General features: G+C 44.6%; 1 protein-coding gene across 1 annotated transcript; it reads left to right on the top strand.

Annotated features, from left to right (window-relative positions):
• Positions 1-210: 210 nt before the first annotated feature.
• CAPN14 (calpain 14) lies at positions 211-21,601 on the top strand (the record flags this gene model as incomplete). The annotated part of the gene is made up of 21 exons (XM_084261392.1): positions 211-562; positions 3,095-3,164; positions 4,109-4,227; positions 4,811-4,947; positions 5,982-6,156; positions 6,859-6,924; positions 8,283-8,368; positions 9,615-9,689; positions 10,330-10,493; positions 11,199-11,362; positions 12,057-12,068; positions 13,479-13,684; positions 14,233-14,269; positions 15,123-15,185; positions 16,802-16,859; positions 18,604-18,668; positions 19,079-19,147; positions 19,266-19,344; positions 20,516-20,632; positions 21,250-21,305; positions 21,575-21,601. Exons 1-21 carry the CDS (start codon positions 332-334, stop codon positions 21,599-21,601), a joined length of 2,076 nt encoding a protein of 691 aa, XP_084117518.1. The 5' UTR covers positions 211-331.
• Between the last annotated feature and the right edge of the window lie 1,774 nt (positions 21,602-23,375).

Genomic DNA, 23,375 nt, shown 5'->3' with positions numbered 1-23,375 from the left:
AGGCAATGGGATCACTCATTTTGATTTCACTCAGGTCTACAGTGAATGCAAAGCCTTGAAACTGCAGTGATAGGTGCTAGATTAGAATTGGACGGGTCCCCACTTGTCCTGGGAATGCCATCCCCTTACCCCCACCTCCTCTAGCTGAGGAGAAATTTTAAAAGCCGTGGTTAAATTGACTTTTTACCCTTATGTCAATTATCAGGAATTCTTCTGGAGAAGACACACCTCATTCCAAGAAAGCAGGAGTTTCCAGCAGGACTGCGCAGGGTGAGATCCCTGCAGAATCCTCAGTGGAAAAAATTACCCTGGCGTTACTGTGGACATCATCATGTTTTTTCTGCCATGCCTGAGGAAAAAGAAATCACCTGTGCCTTTAGGGAGGAATATCTTTCAAAAACACACCCTACCCATCCAGCAGAACTACCAGGCCTTGCTGGAGACGTGCTTGAAGAACAAATGCCTGTTCACAGATGACAGCTTCCCTGCTCACATCAGTTCTATTGGAATGGGACCACTGCTAAAGAAACTACCCCAAAATTTACAGTGGAAGAGGCCACATGTAAGTGACTTTCAGTGAATACTGTAGTGTAAGAGGATGATTACAGCCAGGCGATAGCCAGCAAATAGTTTTAATATGGCGCAGGCTACTCTTAGACTTTAATTTAGGTGTGCCTCCAGACATTGCACTTATTGTATCAGCTGTCATTTTGGAAGCTGGGCTGCATGGTATTTCAGAATTGCCTTTGAAGCATTTGTTGCCCAAAATCATAACCAGCCTCATTCACTGACTGAGTTCAAGAAGCGTCCACATGATGTGCTTAGTCCCATGCTCTGACCTGGCTGTCCCTGTGTGGAGTCAGGAGTTGGACTCGATAATCCTTATGGGTCCCTTCCAACTCAGGAGATTCATTGATTCTATTTCATATCCAGTAACACTCAGCAGGCAGGGAGAGAAGGCAAAGAGAGCAGGGGAGCTGGTGTCATTGAAGCTCACAGCTCTGGTGATCCCAACGTGATTCCTTCATGACAGTTCTTATAGTGATGATGCCTCTCCCCAAAATTTGAGATCTTGACCTTTAGAAGATTTCTGAGTTTCCAGACAGTTCTTAGCCTTTAACCCCATTCCCATATACCATGTACCATTGTGGTGCTGAAGGCTGCTACTTTTAGAGGCAGCTGCAGGTGCCTTATCTTGCTGCACTGTTTTTTTCCTGCTTAACTGTTTAGTCTATTGCATATATAGCAGTCTTTTCCCAGCTCTCAAGGTTGAGTTTCTACTACTATCGGTCAGTGAGTTGTTTTTAGTTCTGGGGTCTCTGTTTTCTACTTGTCTCACTGTTTCCAAGGCCTCGTATCCCGTGTTTAGACTGAACATCACAAGACACCTGTTTTCAAGCACTGGTCACAGCACAGGGTCTCATAACAAAGGGATAACAAGTCTAGAAGGCCAGAACAGGGGCCTGGCACAGATAGATAAGGCCTGTTACTAACAATGGAATTTCTGTTCTTATTGAGCCACTGAGCAACATACTGACAACCAGATCTTCATGAAAGCAATATATGGAATTACCTGAGAATGTCAGCAGCAATAACTACTCCTTATGTTACCTTGTCTGTAAGGGAATTCTGCCAAGTAATACAAGATTATTAGCGGCTCCTAGCTAAGTTATTTTCCTTCTTTCATGTTTTGTCAGATTGAACAAGGGATCAGTTTCTGCTAAACTCATGATAATCACCAGGAAAGTAGAGGCACCTTTGCAAAACAAGCAGGAGAGCTTGGGAATAACAGCCCTGGTTCTCAAGGTTTTGCAAGTAATTAGGTCTTGCAGATGGTTTGTGTTAAGTCAGGATCTGCAGGCAGAGGAAGAGGGTATTCCTAAGGGGACCGGAGCTGGGTTGTACCAGGCACTGTAGGTGAGGCAGCTATATCAGCATAGAAGTATTTGGGAGGGAAAGGTCAATGTGAGTTCTGGCTTCTGCAAAGCCCTTCAGGTGTTACTCCACTCCAGAGATATTGGAACAGACTTGGAATCTGCTCCATCTCTCAGTCCACTTGTTCTGATGCTCTAAAACTGTCTTGTGAAGAAGGCTGTTGTTTGCTCTGAATGCCAACCTTAGCTCAGCAAAGGCTCTCTGAGGATGAATATTGCACATCCCTTAGTCCCTGTTTAGCAGAGGAAATGTAGAGATTCTGCTATTCAGCCTGCAGGCTTGTAGCTTGATGCATCTATGACTGATGGCCTGCAAACTGAACACCAAAATTCACCAAGGGTAGGGGCTGGTGTCTAATTACTGTAACTGCCTTGTGAGGGTTTGCTGTTTCTTTGCTGCTGCCTGAAGGGGAAGCCAACAGTGTGAAAATTAGCTTGAGCAATTTGTGGGTCATTAGAGTGAAGCATAAGTTTGACAGTTGGGTTATTAATTTACACCCAGAGGCACTTGTGAGAGGAAAAAAAATAGCGTAATTTCTCTCTGAACAGTTCTTCACTGGCACACTCTTGTCACAGCGACTGGAACTTCTGTGGCAGCCATCAGTTAGTCTGTGGGTTGACTGCCAGTCAAATTGTGGAGGCATCAGCCAGGTTAGGTGGAAGTTTGAACAGTTATGCTCTGCTGTTGTGGCCTCTTTTGGCTGAAACTCAGCAATTATGGAGGAGCAGGCCTGGCAGGTCTGAAGGGTTGTCTTCTCAGTGTGTTTGTGGAGACCCATGGCAATGCATTGGAACAACAGTGGCTTATGTCAGAGACCAAATTCAGCGTGGACTAAGCACAAAGTTGTGCTCAGGGTTGTGTCAGGTTAGCCAGAGCACATAATAACATTGACATTACACCCGAACCAGACTAATGTCTGCGGAGTCACAGGGACCCTGAGGATTTTGAAAGCTTTGAGCAGGCAGATGGAGTGTTTTGTGTCACATATCCATGAGGTTTTCGCATCCTAAACGAGGAACTCACTGGATTTCCCATCTTACAAGATTGCAGCTCTGCACTCAGAAAGTCCTTGACTTCAAGCTAAACCTGCTCATCAGCTCATGTTACTGACTTTACTCTGTTTTTTGCTCTTTTTTTTCCTTGGTTGTGTGCTTCCCAGGCTTTGCACAGAAGTCCAGTATTTTATGCTGCAAACAGAAAGCAGCTTGATCTCTGTCAAGGATTGGTGGGTAAGTAAGTTCCTTTGTACAAATATACCTTTGTACAAGGTAACATTTTGTGTGGAATTTTGACTATAAAATTTGGCATAGAAATAGAAGGCGTGTGTATCCTTCTCTTCACTTGGCACAGTGTCGATGAAGCAGTCATTAAGATGGCATAGGTTCAGTAAAAAGCCTGGCAAGCTTCAAGGTGGGATTTGAGGGGTGAGAGTTATCTCCACGAGCTGCAGTCACCATTCTCTGTGTCGCTTCTGTGTCTGCCAGTACTGCAGTAGAAAGTGATCCTGTATTTTTACTGGTCTGTAATGTTGCTGCTTGATAATTAAACAGAGACCACAAAAGCAGGAACATCCAAGACTTTTGCTGTCTTTGTAGCTGAAGCTTAGTGTGAACGTGTTCTCTTCCCAGCTTTGCAGTTAGAAAAAGAATGTTTATCCCCATGTGGTCTGAAGTAGAAGTTTTATTGTCACCTGCAACATAGATAAAGGCAGGACAAAATTATTTTTACTGATTCCTAATTATTTTTTACTGATAAAAATTTGTATGGATCTTGCATGTAAGATCTATTAGAAATTATTTTTTTTCCTTCTGAAAAGTTAATGTTTTCAAAGAAAAAGATAAAAGTGTTGGGTTTTTTTTTAACAGTGTGTCTTTACAGAGGACAGAAAAAACCCACACGATATCAGTAGAAAATAAAAGAGCTGTTTCTTGCTGAAATTTCTCATTTAACCAATCAGTATTCAAATGAAAAGATCCTGGGAGAACTGTTACAAATCAATCATGGATTAGTTGAGACAATCCAGAGGTGTTGTGTTTATTTTCTGTGTATGATTTGTTATAATTTTTAAAACATCAGCACAACAGCTCTTCTGCTAGGATCTTGGTGGTGTTCCTGAACTTGTCTGACAACTCACTTTTCAGCCAACTGCGTATGTCCATTTGTCTTGGTGCAGAGAACTGCTGGTTCCTGGCAGCCCTGGAAGCCCTCACGTTCCATCAGGACATCTTGACTGCAGTCGTGCCACAAAACCAGAGCTTTGAGAGGAATTATGCTGGCATTTTCCACTTCCGGGTACATCTGTGCCCCTTAGAGTATGGGGAAGTCTTAAAAAAAAAATATCCCATGTTATGTTTTGGTTACCCATGGCCAGAGAGTATCCCAGCCTGCAGGGTAGCCCATCACCCCTCCCACAAAGCAGTGTGGGGAGTGGATTAACTGCAGGCCAGTCTAAGGTTATACGTCTGCTTGGCCCTTCTCTCCAGCTGTGCACTACTCATATTTTAATCCAGACAAAAGCCTTCTATAGTGGCAACAGTCAGCAGGGCTTGAGCACATCTGCTTCAACCTTCTACCCTTTTGCCCAGCTCTTGATACAGCTCTGTTGCCCTTCATTTAGGAAGGCCTACCCCAGAAGCCTAGCTGTGCCTAATTTCCCAGCTTAATCCTTTTACACCTGATACAGGCTTTGTTTTCTCCTGTGGCAGGGTGGGACAGAGGGTTGGCTTTGTGGGTGAGTCAGCACATCCTACTGACCCAAAGCAGCCCTCCCCCAAGGTAGCTTGTCCTGTGCCCACAGCAAAACCATCTTTCCTTTCCTGTTTCAAGGGGAGGTCCCTTCTAAGGGAAATATCACCTCATTCCTTTCCCCTGACAGTTCTGGCACTTCGGTGAATGGGTTGACGTGGTTGTTGATGATCGCCTGCCGGTGAATGAGGAAGGGGAGCTGGTCTTTGTTTCCTCGGTCTATAAGAATGTGTTCTGGGGAGCCCTTCTGGAGAAGGCATATGCCAAGTAAGTGACTCATTCCAAGTTACGCAAATAGTATCTCTGAAATATGTTGGTTGGTGCCTACGCAGTTTGTTCTTGTTTATAAATGCATCTCCCAGGCCCTGCCACATTTGGAGTGTAGTAAATGGTTCTCATCTGTCTACTATTACACAGTAAAAGCTGCTGCTGCAGTAGCTGTTATCAATCCAGGCCTTAAGAGTTTAAAGATTCAGGAGTAGGTGTGAAAACAGAGCTATCCTGGGGGGTTGTCTTCTGAATGTTATCGCTGTTTGGAGTGTATTGCTTAGGATGATGCCTTCCTTGTAAATACCGTGGAGGATCAGAAGGCCACAGATAGGGATTTTTAAAGGTGAATGATTTCTGATGCCTCCTTTGTTGTGTTATCAGTTTGAGAAACTTCCAAGGAGTTTTATTTTGGAGGTTTGCTGAAGCAAACTTTGGTTTTGGTAGGAATCGCACTCTGGGGCCCCTAAGACAAAGGCATTCAACAAGTCATGTGGCACAGCAAGAATACAGGCTTCTCTGTAGGGTGTTTTGTCTACAGTGGTTTAACAGGACTAAGAAGAAAGCAACAAGGCATAACTGATGGAGTTTGTTAATCCTGGGCTGAAATAATCTCCGCAGAGCAGGGAAAAATCCTGGTTAACACTGAAAGAAAGATCACAGCAAAGGAGAGAAAGTTCAGTTATTTTCACTTGGTGTTAGCGTGAGGACAAAAAACCAGGAGAATTAGATGCAGCACAGTGTTGATAAATTCGGACAACATTTGCTAAGGGAGAATTATCAAAGAAGTAGGGACAGATACATTGTCATTCCTGGGCAGTGAGGGATGACAGTGAAGAGTCCTTTTCAGCCAATGGCCAACCTTGGAGGCGATTTGTTAGATTCCCTTCTTCCTAAGTGCCACAGATTCCCCTAAGATTAAAAAAGAGTTAACAGCCTTCCTTTTACTTTTACAAAGCTTTACTGTATGTTTTCATTGGCATGCTGTTCTCAACCTATAACCCCAAGAATATATTGATGTCTTTTTTTCCTAGACTCTACGGCTCCTATGAAGATCTGCAGATTGGGCAAGTTTCAGAAGCCTTGGTGGATTTTACAGGTGGTGTTAATATAAGAATCAAGCTTGCAGCAGCTCCTCCTGATCTGTGGGATATCCTGACAAGAGCAACCTACAGCCGATCTCTCATGGGCTGTCAGACACATTTAGGGGTGAGGCTTGGAGTGACATCAAATGGCTTCATGGCTAAAAGCCTTTCTAGACCTCTCTTTCTCTATTCAGCTGACTGTTGTGACTCAAAAACTATCAAAGCTGCCACACGTGGCTTTCTGTAGAAATCAAATTCTTAATATTAAACTCTGCACATTTTTCGATTCCTGATGCTCTCAGCTCCCTGTTGTTACGTTTAAGAACTGAGTTACCTATCAAAGAGTAAGGACCTACTGCATTTTCCCCATTTTTACTGAATACATTTTCCATTTTTGCAAATGTTGCAGTGAGGCACAGAGACCTGTGGAATGAGTTTATAGCTGAGACAGAAGGGTGTGGAGTTTAGAACAGACTTCAAATCTTGGCTTCCAAGCCTTATGCTAACACTTCAGATGTTGGCAAACCTTACTATTCTGAAATCAAACCATAACTTCCTAGGCTTTTAAAAAGTGAGAGAGTTTCTAGCTAGAGATCCACAATTTAAGTGACCTTCCTGACCAATCTTGCAATTCCAAGCATACAGAAAAATACAGCTATTAGGAGCTTAGACTTTTTCTTTTTTTCTTAGATGAAACCATTCTCCATTTGTTTTGAGAATCATTGCTTACATAAGTACAGGTCTCTGGCATTGGTATGAGCCTGCTGTGTAAGTAGGGACAGAATAAAAGGTTTATTTTCTTTCTGTTTCTCTTCCTTGTATACAGGCAACAAAGGTCCTGAAGAATGGGCTTGTTGCTGGCCATGCCTACACAATAACTGGTATTAGGAAGGTAAGACTAGCCCTAATGTCCCAGGTTCCAGGTTTGTTTGGATGTGAGCAATTTTTATTGCAGTCACAGGTTCAAACCTTCATTGGGACAACTACAGTATCTCTTTCTCCAGGGCTCTTCTCTTTGTCTAAGGCTAAAAGAGAGTGCAGTTTGTAAAGATTCACTTTCAAGTGTGTCCATCTTAATATTGTGACCTTGCTGTAAAGAGCGATGGTTATAGATCAGCATACCTCTCAGGGTGGGAGTGATTCATAGGGCTCTGCTGAGATCATCACCTACAAATGGATTTTAGCTGTTAAGGATGAAAGGGCTGGCCTGTGGGGATGCCAGGAGGATGTGCTGAAACCTACTTGGGGTCAAAAGCCTTCCTCTGAAGTCAGAGGAGAGGCCATAGAGAAGCAGAGATAATGGAATACAAGGGTCAAAACATGAAAAGCTGCAGCTGGAAACGTGAGTAAGGGAACTGAACTGGGCTTCTCTGCAGACAGTGCAGGTGGATCCTACTGATCTGCAAAAGTATGACTGGGAGTCCCCTAAAGATACTTGTCTCCGGGTAAGGGACAGTAAAATACCAGGTCCCAGAGAGTGGTAGAAAGCTCAAGCTTTCTCCTCCTAGTGGATGACTGTCTTGTCCAGCCTCAAAGGAGGCTGACAAGGATGTCAATTGACTTTGTGGGCTTTGGACATGCGATATGGATATGAGTAAAAGATGTTCAGTACCTCTAGCAAGAGGCACTAGGAAAGCTGGAAGCAATCATATGAACTGCATGATGCTCACCTGTGTCTCCTACACGCAGCAGGAGGGGTTTAGGTATGGACTTTATCAGGGATGTGTCTGTCAGTCTGGCTCCTTTGATGGCATGAAGAGACAGGTGGGAGTGAGGGACTGACTGAACACATGGAGCTGATGTGAAGTCAGCCATTCTGCTGTCAGCCTTTCTCCCTCTTCTCCCACCATGGCATCCCAGTTTGGGAAGTCTTGACCTATGTGGTAACCCCATGGGCTGTACTGTGCTGTGCCGTTGCACTGGGGTAGGACTTAGCTTTCACAGTAGTACAGTCCTGCCCTGACATAAGCACACAAGGAAAGGAAGAGGAATTTGCAGTTAAGTCTCCAAACTAGGAGTCTGTGAGGTCTCTGGTTTTGATTATAGAAGGTAAGATAAAACATGTTAATCTCTGTGCTGGCATTGAGACTTGCATGTTCCTAGATTAATTTTAATTATTTTTTTAAATCATTATACTTGCTTGTATTTATAAGAACAAACAAAATTTTTGTTAATATCTGACACAGTTACAGTGAAAGCAAATGAGAACTGCTGAGACTTTGATAAGTACAGGGCTGCTGTTTTCTGCAGGTGACCTGTCAATATGGACCAGAAAACCTAGTGAGACTGAGAAATCCATGGGGAAAAATTGAATGGAAAGGAGACTGGAGTGACAGGTGAGTTTAAAAAAGGTTTGAGGCTCAGCGTGAGGGAATTTCTTGGAGGAAAGATGCTGCCATCTTCAGGCATGAATTAGTGCTGAGAGCAGCATTAAGATAGGTAACAGTTGCTTGTGCAGACCCTCTGGTTTCAAAGCAGAGACTCAATAAATTCATGTTTCTCCAGCAGATAATACTTGCATAGTTGGGTTCACTTCACACACAGTTTCAGCGGGCTCAGTTCTGCTTTTCTGTCCACCGAATGCCAGAGGAAACATAATACAACTATCAGATGCTGACCACATTGCTGTGGTCTGGATGGCATGTGAAGTGACAGATAGCTGTGCAGGAGGCTCTAAACAGTGTGTTTCAGGGCATACAGCCCTTTATCACAGGGGGGACTGTTATAGTCCATGAGCTGCAAAGTATTGGAATTGGGTAGCTGCAAAGGAAGGAGCACTCCATCCTTGTTGTGGAGTAGGAGATCAGAGGAAGCAACAAGTGAGGCAAATAGGCAGATGTAAATACAGGCCCCCTGTTTTTTGATTGGGATCTGTGAAAGGCAGTGGTTTGCATTCTACATCACAGGCAACTGTAGACTTGTGTCCTGTTCCTCTTTGAAGCAGAGTATGATCTAACATTTTAAGCTTCACTACATTGCCTGCACAGGACCTGTTTGATGAGGTTTGGAGGTAGAGAGAAGGGAAGAGCACAGGGAGGTGTTGGGAATGTGAGTGACTTTCACCTTGTCTGCAGAGCAGTGACTTCTCTGATGCGTGTCTGTCACATAATGACAACATACCAGCTGTTCCTGTGAAAGAGCATAATGAGCAACATACTGTAGGCCTGCCTTTTAAACGACTCCCAGCTGCCTCTTGTGCTGTCCTAGTCATTCATTCATTATGCCAAACACTCTTCCTATTATGTCTCTTTTGACAGAAAATTAACCAACAAAACAGGTCTAGATTTCTATATTTAAGTACTTGGAAGCTGCATGTGCAAGTGAGTGCACTAGCTGATGGAAATGGAGCATTTCTGGCTTTTGCTGGATAAAGCTGGAGCCGTGTAGCTACATCTCAGAGGACCCAGGGTGCTTGTGGAGAGTCTCCTGTGGCTGAAGCCAGAGGGGGCTGGTATTTAGTGACACATAAATGTAGAGATATGTGGGGACAGGGACTGGGCCTCTTTTTACAGATGAAAGCTAGGTACTCTGCCTTGAGCGTGTGGCCACATTTGGTTAGTCATTTCATGTTTTTGCCCTCAGCTCTTACAAATGGGAGCTGCTGAGCCCAAAGGAGAAGATTTTGCTGAGGAAAAAGAAGGAAGATGGAGAATTCTGGTACTGGCACAGTCTCCCCTCTCTGAGGCTGCATCTGGAGATGAAGCATCACATTGCCACTTAAATCAAGGCATATGTGATCTGCTTTGTAACAGCCCACACTTGCTTTCTCGCTCTTCTCTGCTTGATGATGTGAGGAGCAGTAGCAGTGCTGACGTGGAAGAGACGCGCTCTTCTTTGATGGGAGGAATGAGAGAGAAGCAGGACACTGCCAGATCTGTCAGGGTTTCTGGAGACATGAGCAGCTTTGGGGGCTTTTGTGCTTCCTTTAATCTTTAAGATAGCTTGGGAAGCTCTTGCTTGCCTTGTGTTTGTTTGTGGTTTCTCTACTGCTGCTGCCACGAGGTGGCAATGTTGTCAGCTGTGTCATTTCACTGCGGTCCCTTTGGTGGCAATATTATTTTAATTTCTGTGCTGCTATCCTTTGCTGAAACTTTACTCGTGCATTTGCTACTGCTAGATGCTGCTGCTGCTGGAGCAGACGCTCTCTTCTTTACTGCCTAATAAAATATGAGCACTACCATATGTAGCACAGAATGGTGTGGCTTCGAAATTCCCTGCTCCCTTTCCTTTTCTTTTTATAAGCCATATGGACTAAACGAAGCTGCTGACAAGTTATCTCTTGGCATTCTTTCCCCAGGATGTCTCTGCAAGATTTTAAGATTCATTTTGTAGATCTGATGATCTGTAAATTAACTCCAGACCTGATGAGCCGGGAAGATGGGAAGAAGTGGATGTACTCTCTGAAGAGTGGGAGATGGGTTAAAGGAAGCACAGCAGGAGGAAGTCAGGGGTTCTGCAATGGTGAGGAGTGCTTAGGAATCTTTTGGATGACGGGTGACACTTCTCTGCTGACTCAGTTACCAGCACCTTATGCCCATTAATACAAAACTGACAACAGAAACATTCTCTTCCTGATTGACCCTCCACACAAACATCAGAAATAAGCAGCTGAAGGGCTTTGACTAGCTTCTGCTCTCACAGAAGTTGCAAACATAGGGCAGTGGGCTGGTTACGGTCCAAAAGGAGCTGCAAAAGTCCTAGGATCAATTGCAAACATTGAGCTGCTTTGGGGCATGAGACTTGTCTGTTAAAATTTGCATCCTCAGCATATCCAGATATTGGTATTTTAGGTAAAGTGAATGGGAAATGTAGAGGCTCAGCCCTCGTGGAAGCAGAGCAGATGGAATCTGAAGTCAGCTAGGCTGTACACTGGAGGTGATAGAGCAATAATGAGATATATATATATCTATCTCACTATAATCTCACAAAATGAGCTCATAGTTGCAGATGTGCAGAAGTGTTCCTTGTTCCTGGGCTGCCTTCCTGTCCTATGTAGCAGTTGCACTGCTGAACTTCTAAACTGTACCCTCAGGTCAAATCCCTGTGGGGTCTGGAGGTCCCTACAGTCTGTGACCTATTCAGTCAGATGTCAGGCATCAGGTGGGAAGCTGGCAACCAATTTTGTGATGGAAAATGACATAAAACCGTTTTTCTTGCTTTGCTTAGGCACCTTTTGGATGAATCCTCAGTACTGGCTGAATGTTTTACCAGCTGAAGACAGCAAAAAAAGCCTGGGTTCCTGCAATGTGGTTATATCCCTTATGCAGAAACACAGCAGCAAACACCGGAACCTAGCTCCTCACCTCTTCATTGGCTTTTCACTCTACAAGGTGCAGAGAATTGCTTTCCCTTTCTCGCTTTCACCAAATAGGAAAGCTTCCAGCCACTGTAAGCTGTAGAGCTTTGCAGATTGAGAGTTTTGCTGTGTGCAGGATGATCTGTGCTCACTTCTCCTTGCCTGTGCCCAGACTTCTCACCTATAAGGGCTGGGCTCCCTCAGGCTCCGTACCCCACTTGCCGCCTCCCTGGTATGCTGTGTATCAGCCTGCAGAGCAGCAGAAAATGCCTCTTGCTTCACAGCACACTGGGCTGAGAGTATGTGCAAGATCTGGGAGACAGTGCCAGGAGACCTCTTTCTTTGGGGCAGGGAGAGCGCTGCCCTCAGGTTATTTCCAACCCTAGCAAAATTGTGGCAGCTGCCCACGTGTGAATACCACTAGTTCTCTGTGTATCCAGGGGTAGGCAGATATCACTAGAAGGAGCAAGAGTTCCCCCTCCCTTGATTCTCTGCTTATCTGTGTGCCTTGCAGACCACTCTCCTCCCTTGAACAGAGCCACAGCTCTTGTTGCTGCTTTGAGTTTCCACAGTTATGGAGAGGTGGGTCTAGGGAAGGGTTTTCAGGTGAAGGGGCTGAGGAAAACCAGCTGTTTGTATGTAGCTGCTTTTCAGCAGTGGTTTGGCTACATGATGTGGGACCCAGAGGTCACTGTCTGACAGATGTTCTGTTTCTTTTCTTTCTGCAGGTAGACCTACAGGTGAGTCTCTTGTCATCACTGCTGGGTTTTTGCTGAGAGACCTCCTGGGCTGGTGCAGCTGTTACGACAACAGCAGAGGTGTTATGTTTGCTTTGTTCCTTGGCTGACAGCTGCTAACACTGTGTTGAAGCTCAGTGGGGCACTGCAGCAAGTCACTGCTAATGCAGAGCTATCCACTGACTCTTCTGAAGAGCAGCCATGTCAGAAGGGCTCAGTTGGCCTTGAAAAGGGACAGTAGTTCTTCATCTTCTGCACTGGGTCTTCAAAAATATTATGTCACATCACTGTTTATCTGATCAGCTTTGTCCCTGCTGCAACTGTGGATGGTGCCCAATTCTTGGCTGTATCTAAGCTGGACTCATTGCAGCTCTCAGGGGAGACAGAATGACCTTTCTGCTGCCTCCTAGTCTTGGGAAGAGGTGGGAACAGAGCCTGTCCTCCATGCAAGTCAGGGATCTCCCAGGGTGCTCAGCTTCCTTTCCTGACTGGGGATGCTCTGGAGCTGACACTACAGGTGTTCTCAGCTTCCCAAAGCCAGCTGTATTTCTAGCATTTCCTTTAGCCAGGAGCCTTTGGGATGAGGAAGGCCTCTGGAAGTTAAACCCTAGTGTGAGTCCTAATTTTGGCCTTGACCTCAGAGGGCCATTTAAAACAGAGAAAGTTTTAGCTCCTTTTATCTTGAAAGGGCATTCCCTCCACTCGGTTGCTATGCAGAACACCTCTTAAATGAGAATCCCTTTGAATCTGGGCTAGCAAAGAACTAGTTTGGGTGTAGAGTCAGGGAAGCACAATTGTGTTCCCAGTTACTGTATTTCCAAGCATGGTAGCCATGAGGTAAGGTGCCACTCCTTTACAGAATCACTAGGCTGGAGAAGACCTTTGAGATTGAGTCTGACTGTACCTGTTATTTACTAAATCATATCCCTAAGCTCCTTGTCTACCTGTCTTTTAAATACATCCAGGGTTGGTCACTCAACCCCCTCCCTGGGCAGCCTGTTCCAATGCCTGAATTAAATATTTTGGGCATTGTCTGGGTTACAAGTGAGTTAAACTTCCTGGCAGAAGGGGTCTGGTGTGGCCCTAGTACACTACCACTGCTGCATCTGAGGGGGAATGGTGGTGCCCACGACTCTAATTTTGGGTTTATAACAGTTGCCAAGATCCATATAGAGAGATAGCAAGCTGAGAGCAACTAAGGAATTGGAACTGAAGTCAGGGGCGATGCATAGTGAGAACTACCATGTCCTGGGAGGAGACCGAGTCTTTTGGGCCCTGTTATCTGCTTGTGCTGTAAAAACCTGTGTTGTGAAGGCAGGCCATCTATGCCATGCCTGTGAATTCTCCATGTGCCTTTTGTCATTTGTTCAGCTGGTATAGAACACATTTATCTTCTGTTTCTTCCCTTAACAGTACCAGGACAGCAACAGAAAGCTGCCCCCAGCTTTCTTTGCCCGACATCAGCATGTGAACAAGCACCAGGTCTTCCTTGATGAGCGGGAAGTGACTCATGACTTCCACCTGGAGCCTGGTGTCTATGTGATTGTCCCATCCACCCTGGAGCCTCAGCAGGAGTCTGAATTCATCCTGCGGGTCTTCTCCAGGAAGCATGTTCTTCGGTGAGGTGCTGCTGCCCCTCTGGCAGCACCTAATTCTCTGGGATGGTGGGATAGTCTGGTCTTTCTAGTCTAACGGGGCAGCATAAAGACTTTACTCTGCAAAAAGCAGCACGATTGCTTTTTGGAGGGTCTGGCTTTGGGGTGTTCCTACCTTAGGGTGCTCAGTGGCTAAAGCACTGCTTTTGCCCTTAGACTTTCAAGAAATGTTGGGCTAAGTCCACACAGGGGTTCTTGCTGCATGCTCGTGTTTGTGACTGTGGAGAAGGACAACAGGTTTTAATGCACCATCGATCTGCCAGGAGGCCTTCCTGGTGATGCTAGGATGGCTGCTTGTGCAGAAATGGTGCTTGGGAGACTTCAGATGCCAGCAGTCCCTGGGGAGCTGTACGGATGTGAGGGCTTCCCTTACTGCAGCTGTAGCACTGAGGAAAAAACCCATATGCTGCAACAGCAGGTTGAGGACCCTTCTGGGAATGGGGGATGCCACCTATAATAAGACAAACACTCTGTGATATCTCTTTAACGTGCCTACTTTTTTGCTTCTCCAGGGAAATGGGCGGGAACACCAGTTTCACTCTCTCTAAGGTGAGTATGAGGGGAATGAGGTCTTTGGGTTGCTCTTCAGCTCCAGGTGTTGGGTTTTCCCTGTTGCTCTGCCCAGTGAGAATGTGAGAATGTGAGGCTGAGAGAATGTGAGTGCTTTCGTTGCAGCACTTCTGAAAGAGCAGCTTGCATTTACAGATGGAGTCTCTTGGATCATGTGGACAGATGCAGTCAGGAGTGGACAGGCAGATTTTGTTAGCTGTCCTTTTGCAAACTTCTTTTACTGACACTGTCTCACTTGGTCTGCAGTTGCCTTTCCTAGTCATGGCTTTTTGAAGACTCATGGTACAGCCTTGCACTTCACTCCTTTCATGCCTTTAAACTTTTAAAGACAATGTGGAACTGGCATAGTATTGTTCCCATGCAGCAGCCTATAGGTTATTTTCAAAATAATGGAGCTCCATGGCAGTGTGTGTGTGTCTGCAATTTGTGCCAGGGAGTTTATAGTATAGTCTGTTCTACTGGCATAAACAGGGCCATTCCTTCTTTCATCTCCCCTATTTGCCTCTATAAAGGAGGACAGAAACACTTCTCTCTCTTCTTGGCATGGAGTAAGCCACATTCTTTGTTGTTGAGTGGCTTGGTGTGGAGAAATGTTTCTTCCCACTGAATATCTGAGTACTTTTTTTCCAAGAAACAGCACTTCTGTGAGGTGAGGAGCTATCTTAGTGCTGGGCTGCATTAGTGATGCAGCATTTATTGCAGTGGTGGGCAGAAGGTGGAAGGGCAGGGGAAGAGAGTGCATTTCTGGGAAAGCATCATTAGTAACTCTATATTGGATGGCAATATTTTTCTTCCTGGAGTTAATGATTATTGTTTTTTTAATATCATAAAGGAAATTGTCGATAGGTACGAAGGCAAGATTTGGGAGGACTTTTTCACAAAGCATTTTCAACAGGTAAGTGTGTGCATGAGCTGCCAGGGTAAACTCCTGCAGAACTATTCTGTGGCTTTGTGAAATTAAAAGCATGTGGATGTTCAAGGGCAGTCTGGGCATAGAACCATGGGGAACAGAGAGGGGTTGCAGGAGGTTGGGCTGTGCATACAGTGCTGATTCCATGCAGCAGACTTGACTGCAGAGCTTAGGAATATGTTAGCATTGAGACAGGCATACTTCTGTACAGAACAGCGTGTGAATGATTGGAATTTAATGCCACAGGACATTGTAGATTTGACAGTATCAAAGGCCTAAAGGGTATTAGCAAGCTGATGGACAGCAGGTCCATAAACAGATACTAAAGGACTAGGCAGGGATTTAGGATCCCCTTTCCAACAGGTGTTGGTGCCAGAGAAACAGGAGGCTGGACTGCAGAAGCTGACCAGACTCTCATGCTCTCCTGAAATATTAATTCCTATTGCCTGTAGTGGGGGCAAATAGATGGACTGTGTGGGTCCATCCTACCCTTTAGGGTGTTCTTACATTCACTGAGGAAAGTTGCCTATTAGAGAACATTCCCTGAAATACTGACATTTGTTGCATACATCACAGTTTGGTGGCAGCTAACTTGCTTTGTGGTGTTACCACAAAGTACCAGGTGTCCCATGACTGCTTTTTTCCCCCACTATTTTTCTTAGTGAAGCATGATCCTTATTGTGAACGGTTCTTTTTAGTGCTCACTCTCTCTGGCCTGGTTTGGGACAGAGTTGACCTTCAGGGATCCCACTAACTGTGGTGAGGGCTGCAAGTGTTTCACTTTTCAGAAGAGATGGCTGTGTTTATTTAGGATCATGCCCTGTATTTGGCAAACGCTATTCCACAAAAACACATTTGCTGTTTTGATAGCAGTATTTTGATGGAAGCTGTTACCAAAAACAAACAGTGCTTTTCCTTTTTGTCATTTAAGATTTTGATTTTGAGACTGGCATGGCTTTCAGATGTGCTAGAAATTGCCACACATTGCAAGCTGCTGGCCCTTCACTGTCCGGGGGTCCAGATAGGCACAGAGGCAAACAGTACTGCCACTTCTCAAAGCACTACCCTGGCATGCCTCAATGATCTGCAAATGAGGTTTTATTTTTGAAGAGTGACATTTTGAAAAGTTCTCCAAACGAATCTCACAGTTTCTGGAAAAACCTGTGAACTTTAGTACAGCAATGAGGAGGTGAGGTGTCTGCTTTGAAAAGTTTAAGAAGGAAATACTCCAAAGTTTCCATCTCTTTTTATTTGCAAACGATAAAAGTGAAATATTTGAAATAGTTCTCTTGACAGTGTGCTTGATGGGACAGATGGCACCAGGGCTGAAATGTTAACAGTCTGGATTCTCACTCAGGGTAAATCTGCACTACTGTATTGATCTATGTGGGGCCCTGAGAACTTAGCCCAGAGCAGACTGCAGCTCTTGCAGGCCGAGAATCTTGTCATATTCAGAGGGAGTCTTTTCTATTGATTTTCGCAGTGGCTGGAGTAGGGCCAAAAAGCAGAGAATGAAGATGGGACATGCTGGGAAAACAAAAGAGGGAGAAAGTGATTTAATATGTCTAAAATATATATAAAAATTCTCTTCCATATCACAGAATCCTGAAATAAATGCTGTTCAGCTCCAGAGGATCCTGAATAATGTATCTTGGAGAAGTAAGTGCTGAGCAATAGTGTTTCTGTAAAATAAACCTTCTTAGGGAAAAGCCTCAGCTCTTGTATCTGTTTCTTGAATTCTGGGAAGAGAAACTGGCTTGAATCTGACTAAATTGACTCTTCTAATGCCATGTTAGATTTCCAGACAGAAAGGATTTGCTGGGGTGTGCATCAACATGGTACAAATTTTTTAAGCAAAGTTAATCTGTCTTGAATTTCAACAACAGAAGGAATGACAGGGAAGAGCAAGCATAGATTCTTGTGTGCGGATGCAGGCCTGACTTTGACCTCCAAACCCAGCTTATCTCCAGCCTTGATTCTGAAACTTCATCTCCTTTCGCCCTGTACCGCTGCCACAGTCTCAGCAGCACCACCACTAGAAGGTGTATAAAGTTGGTGTGGTCTGTTGGCAGTTATGTGGTGGAAGGGTACTTGTCTTTTCCTCGGAATGCCTGGATCATGCCTATTTGTATTTACTCTTCCCTGCTATGCATGCCTAGAGCTTTCCTTGCTCTGGTTGTGTTTGGGAGACAGGATGGAGGTGCAGGTAGCCCATGTAACTTATGCTTGTGAGAACCAGTTGAGCCCTCAGGTTGTCTCCTTCATGAGGACTGTGACATTGGCTCTGCCAGTGGCAGCCCAGAGCATTCCACAAGTCTGTAATGTGGTCCCTGGGCATCAGCAAAGTATTGCAGTGTCTGTTTGATCTGAACAACAGTGAAGTTACAGATAAGATGATGATGAATCCAGTTTTCCTTCCCAGTTTCTTCACTGGTAACAACCAATGTGCAACACAGAAAAGACACCATCCAGCCATTGTAGGCAACAAAGATGACGAACAAAAGACTGATGAGATGCCTTTCCCACCTAACCTGAATTTGACATTGCTACCCTTCTACAAAGGTGGACAAGGATAGCTCTTCTGTCTTTGCAAAGTGACCCACCAGGCACTGTCTTATCTATGAGAAGACTATGTTAAACAGAGTCTTTATTTTTTCATATGTGATTGATTTTAATACATTAATTTTAAAAATTTACAGTGCTTGATTCATATTTACTAAATGGGGCTATTACAAGATTAAAACATCTTTTTCTGCAGGAAAGGGATTGGTGAGTTATGGTTCTGTCCTTTGCTCAGTGGAAGTCTACAGACAATGTATAATCGTGATTTGCAGTAAGATTAGAGTCTATTTCTGTTACTCTTCATGTAACTTCTGCATGAACCAAGAATGCTAAGCTTTAAGGCAGCTTTGTATTTTCAGTGATGCCTGTACTTTTAATTATATTAACAGACCTGGCAGTGTGTCTGTGAAAGAGAGAATTATTTAGCAGAAGGGTTTCAAGTAATCTGCAGTGCTGCTCCCCAAAGCTCTTCAGGTCAAGTTACTTTGCTCAAGGTCATACAGTAAATTCTGTTTGGGATTACAGCTTTGGATGTCCTTTTCCTTCCATTTTCTCTAATAGCTGGAGATAGTGCACCATATTTCATTCTGTATTGCATGCCTGCAGGGAGCTCATATTGGATTTTCTGAGACTAGTAGAATCCATCCTGTTGCCTCATATTTTTATCATCATAAATGATACATCTTCAAGTGGGTCTAAAGCTTCACAAAGGCTTTGGGGCCTGAGCCCCCAGGTGACGGGGAATTTGGTGAAAGTCTGTTTTTCTGAGAGATGTTCAGTGGCTTCTCAAAACAAACCTTTTCTTTCTTTTTTCTCTTTTTTTTTTTTTTCTCCCTTCCAGATTTCCAGAGTTTTCGCCTGAGTTTCAGCCTGGATGCTTGCCAGGGTATCTTGGCTCTCCTGGATGTATCCTTGGCATGAGTGATACTTCTGACTCATATAATACTTCACCAGAGCATTATATCTTAGGGCAGACTTGGTGTTACTGTGATTTCTTTACCACCGGGACATGGCCCTGCCTATTGAACTTCTCACCCTCCATAATAACACTTCAGCTGTGACAGAATGGAATTGGTTTGGGAAGGGGGTTGATTCCTGGCATGTCTGAAATCGGTAGCCAGGTTTGTACTGACCTTAGTGGGAGGAGGATTAAGCCTATACATAGGTTTGTGGGCTGAGAAGTCATTATCCCTTTATTATAATTGTGTGACTGTTAAAGTGACTATGCAGTTTTTTGCTTGGATTTTTTTATTCTTTTTTTATGTCATGGGTGCTCCCTGACTTTGAGATTATCTGATCTTAATTCTTCCACAAAGCTGAATGCCTCTGGAACATTGAGTATCCAGGAATTCAGAGTCCTGTGGAAAAGGCTGCTTTTCTATTTGGTATAACAATAATTTCTGGTTCCCCTTGCAGTATCTCCCTGCTTACAATCCCTTTGGTGTTGCCTGTTGGTTTTTGGGTGACTTGTTTTATTTAAAAACATTCCCCCTGTCACCTCAGGAAGTTTTCCAGAAGAGAGACAGCAGCAAATCAGGAAAGCTTGACCTTGTGGAACTGCATGCAGCTGTACAGGAGACAGGTGAGCCTGTAGCACATCTTGGCCAAGTCTCTTCCTCTTTCCTCGTAAAGGCTGGAAAAAGCCCAGTGCTGGGAAGTGTCTTGAGAATTGTAGATAGAACCTGGGGGCGAGGTGTGGGTGGGGTGGAAAATATCATGGGCTGCATGGTCTTGTCCATCTCTGTTTCCTTCTGTAGCTGGGTAAACACATCTGAAAATTATTTTGCTGTGGGGTGGGCTACTTAATCTGTGCCCCAGGGTGGTCTTGTACTGACAGTTCTCTGAAACAGAAGTGTCTGTCTATTTTAGACCCAGTTTTTAAATCCCTTCCCATTTGTTTCTAATTTAACTTTAAAAGACTCTGTGGGATTGTGTGGATATGTGCAGGAGGCCGGATCTCACTCATATTAAATTGCTACCTCTGCTGAAGATGACAGCTCAGGGACTGAATCAGGAAGTGCAGGACTTACACAGCGGCAATGCTGGTGCCAGACTCCACTAATATATAATGTCTAAAGTTTGATCTGGAAATGGAAGATGATACATGTGGGTCCAAATACTGGACCAATCTGTTACTGGGCTTTGACTGGGGGTTGATGCTCAGGTCTTGTAGCTTCTATTGCATCTTTACAGTTTAAATATCACTCCTTTTTCTGGTGTGTGGTTCACCCAGTTCATCTGAGTCAGTGAAAGCACAGTGAGAAACCCAGGCAGACCTCTGCTAAAGCAAACTCAAATCCCAGACCATGAATAGAAAATGCTTCTATTCCTTGCAAATGTTGCCTGGCATTGGGACTGATGCTTTCTGTTTGAACTTCCTCTTGATTTTCATCTCCTTTCCTACCCTCTTGTGGAGTATTGCTCTTAACACACCTGCTGTTACTACCCTCATACCCTGTAAATAAAGGATGCCCAGGTGTATTTTATCCCAGCTCTGGCAGGACTGTGAGTATAGGGGATCAGTTCTGAACCATTTTAACTTTAGAGGAGATATGTGTGTATTGTTCTGCTTTGGGCTGGCTAATATTTTATTATCCTGGGGAAGGTTTGAAAAACCAAGCTTTTGGCAAATGGCTGAAAGCCAAGCCGTTGTGCATGCTCTCAGCTGTGTACAGATCCAGAGCTGTGTACAGTTGGGAGCTGCCATCTCATTCTGGGTTTTTTTTTTCTTTTTTCCTTCCCCTTTCACAAAGGCATCTCGCTCAGCAATGAAGTCTGTAATTTGATGGCAATCAGATATGGCGACCCTGACTTAAAGATCAGCTTCGAGAGCTTTGTGTGCTTCATGCTTCGAGTGGAGATCATGGGTGGTGAGTCTGGCTGGGCAAGCTGGGCTGCCCAGCAAAGCCCTGGCACTTCTTACACTGCTCCAGATGGCAGTGGCAAGGTCAAAATTAGAAGGACTGGGTTTCTAAATAGACCCAAGAGTAATTAACTTAAAGCAATGGGCAGCTACAGAGGGAATCAAGCTCTCTGGTGTATGTACCAGAGCAATTTAGCTCCCTGGCTTTGCACCATCCTTCTGTAGGAGGAAGTAGGCAAATTACAGATGGAAACTGCTCCTTTTCCAAGAAGGAGAACGCTTTGGAATATAACTTTGGTGGGACTGCAGTTGTGATGATGAAGCAGCTGATGCTCAGTCTGTGAGCTCATGCTGTAGGCACTTCACACGTCTCAAAACTGCTGTGGGTGAGGTTGGGACCCGCCTGCTTTTTGAGGTTTCACAGCTGGATGGACGGACAGTGTCATGCCTGACTTTGTTCGGCTGCTCCCTGTGTACCAGCCTCCTGAGGTCTTTTAGTGATGGAACAGAGCAGCTCAGTGCACTTGTGAATAGGGCTCATACTCTGCTTTTGAGGTTTTACCTGAGACAGTGTGATTTGGCTGCTGGTGATCGCTTTGCTGTCCTCACTCACTTCTTTTGCAGAGGCCTTTCGCAACTTAACACAAGATGGCAAAGGGATCTATCTCCGGGAAACTGAGGTAAGGTCTGGTCACTGACTGACAAGTGTATTGCAAGTGGCACTGCATGTTTTGTTCTGTAGTGTTCAGAAAGGTATCTTTACCTGATCACTCACACAGTAGGTTTGAAGAAACAAGGAGCCTCAGACTTCTGAGTCTTCTGCTTTTATTATGACTTCTGCTCCCAGAGACAGATAATCTCCAATGTCCATAGTCCACTTCAGTTGTGAATCTCACAGAGCTCTTGCAGGGATGGATGAGTTCAACCCACTTTCCCCATTATTTTACAGTGGATGATGATGACACTGTATTCCTGAAGCAAGGCTCTAGAGGAGGGAAGAACCAGGCCTGTAGCAGGATGAAGAAAGCTGCTTTGTATCGACTTTCTGTACACACTGGACTCTCTGGGCTCAGCCCCACTGTTTACCTCGTATGAAGAGTCTTCCCTTCAGGCAGATGACCTAATAACCATGGACTTGGTGAATTAAGTTTTGCTAATTTAATGTATTTATTTTGAGTCCTATTTCACTTCAGAGAACCATTCTGAGAAGAGATTGCTGGGTGCCAACGACTGTCAGTGCAGTGACACCTTGGAGCACAGAGGATGTGTTGAGGTTGCCTATTTAATGCCGGTGTTATGCTGTTATTGTTGTAGGGCCACATATGTCGTATGTTATAGGGTGGTATGCATGGTGGTAGTGCCCAGAGGCTGTGCTTGGTGGTGGGGCTCTTAAGCCTGGGAGAAAAATGGCCCCTGCCCTGAGTGGCTTCTCACCTAACAGAGGAACTCCCAGTGCTGCTGCTGCTAGGCCCGTGGTAGAGGGCAGGAGTCTGTGTGCTTGTGGGGAAGAAGGGGTGGGCAGGTCTGAATGCTCTCCTCTAGCCATGGCTTGGGAAGGTAATTTGCAAGCTTTCAAACCATCTCTTTTGCTTTTATAAGTCAGCATAGCCTTATTGAAGTGAACCTGACTTGATTTGACCAAGTGATAAGCAAGGCCTCCAGCTCTTTGTTGTGGAGCTGTGATGTTTGCATGTTCATTTTAGAAAGGCAGTGGGTTTTCTCTGCAGACTGAAAAGTGCTATACAGTAAGAAGTAAAGTGATCCCGTCTTGCCTTTAAGTCAACAGAGGTTGGCAGGGAATAGATGTTCTCCATAGCATGGTACAGGAGCAGTCTAGTAAAACATTTGGATATTTGTCAGTTACTTTTTGTAAAGCAGGATGAGAGAGAGTGTGAGTGAGTGTACTTTTAAACAATGCAGGCACATACAGGTTGTAGCTAATTAAATAGTGGAAACTGGAGGCATAGAACAGCATTAGAGGACATGTTAGAAATGGGGCTATTCCCATCAAACTCTGTGCTAGAGTTACTTGATGCATTTATCTGTAGGATCCTTTTTCACTGTCTTACTCTGGGCTGGAAATTTCCACAGTAAGTGCCAGTTATGGGATGCTGCTGCTTTGATTTTTATTTTTCATAAAAAATGTTTTTATTCCTGTGGACAGCACAATTGTGGCTGTCTTCCAGCACACAGCCTGGCCTGGGCACCGAACGAGACAGCGCTCCGATGGGAATGAACGTGTAATGAAAGACCATACTCTAATGCCTTTGTAGGAAGGACTTGTATTAAGCTTGCACAGGCAGCCTTCCCTCTGGCTTTTTCTGACTTTTTAGGTTCTTAATCTCCTAACTATCCTTTTAGAGTACGTATGAGGTTCAGGAATGAGGCATGCTGTGGATGAGAATGTAAACACGAGCAAAAGGCTCAGGTATGTGCTTGCCACTGCACTGAAGCCTGTGCAACAGCATAAGCATATTTAGAGAGAAACCCCATCGAGTATAAGTGTTCCCAGTCAGGAGGCATTAAACAGTAAAAACAACAGCGCACACTTTATTTCCCAGAACAGTCTGTTTCTAAACAGTATCATTTCCATACTGGTTTTATGAGAAAACTGTTAGAAACAGATAAATAGATAGCTGTGTTTGTACTTGTTTATTACAGATGATATATCTGTCATCTCTTGTGAGCGGCCTACTGTGGTGTCACTGGAGCCCCAGGGTTACGATCTGTGAAGTAAAGCAGGTTGGAGG

Source organism: Gallinula chloropus (genome assembly GCF_964237585.1).
Source record: "Gallinula chloropus genome assembly, chromosome: 3".
In the NCBI taxonomy this organism is placed as follows: domain Eukaryota; kingdom Metazoa; phylum Chordata; class Aves; order Gruiformes; family Rallidae; genus Gallinula; species Gallinula chloropus.
This window is presented reverse-complemented; position numbering and strand designations above follow the sequence as displayed.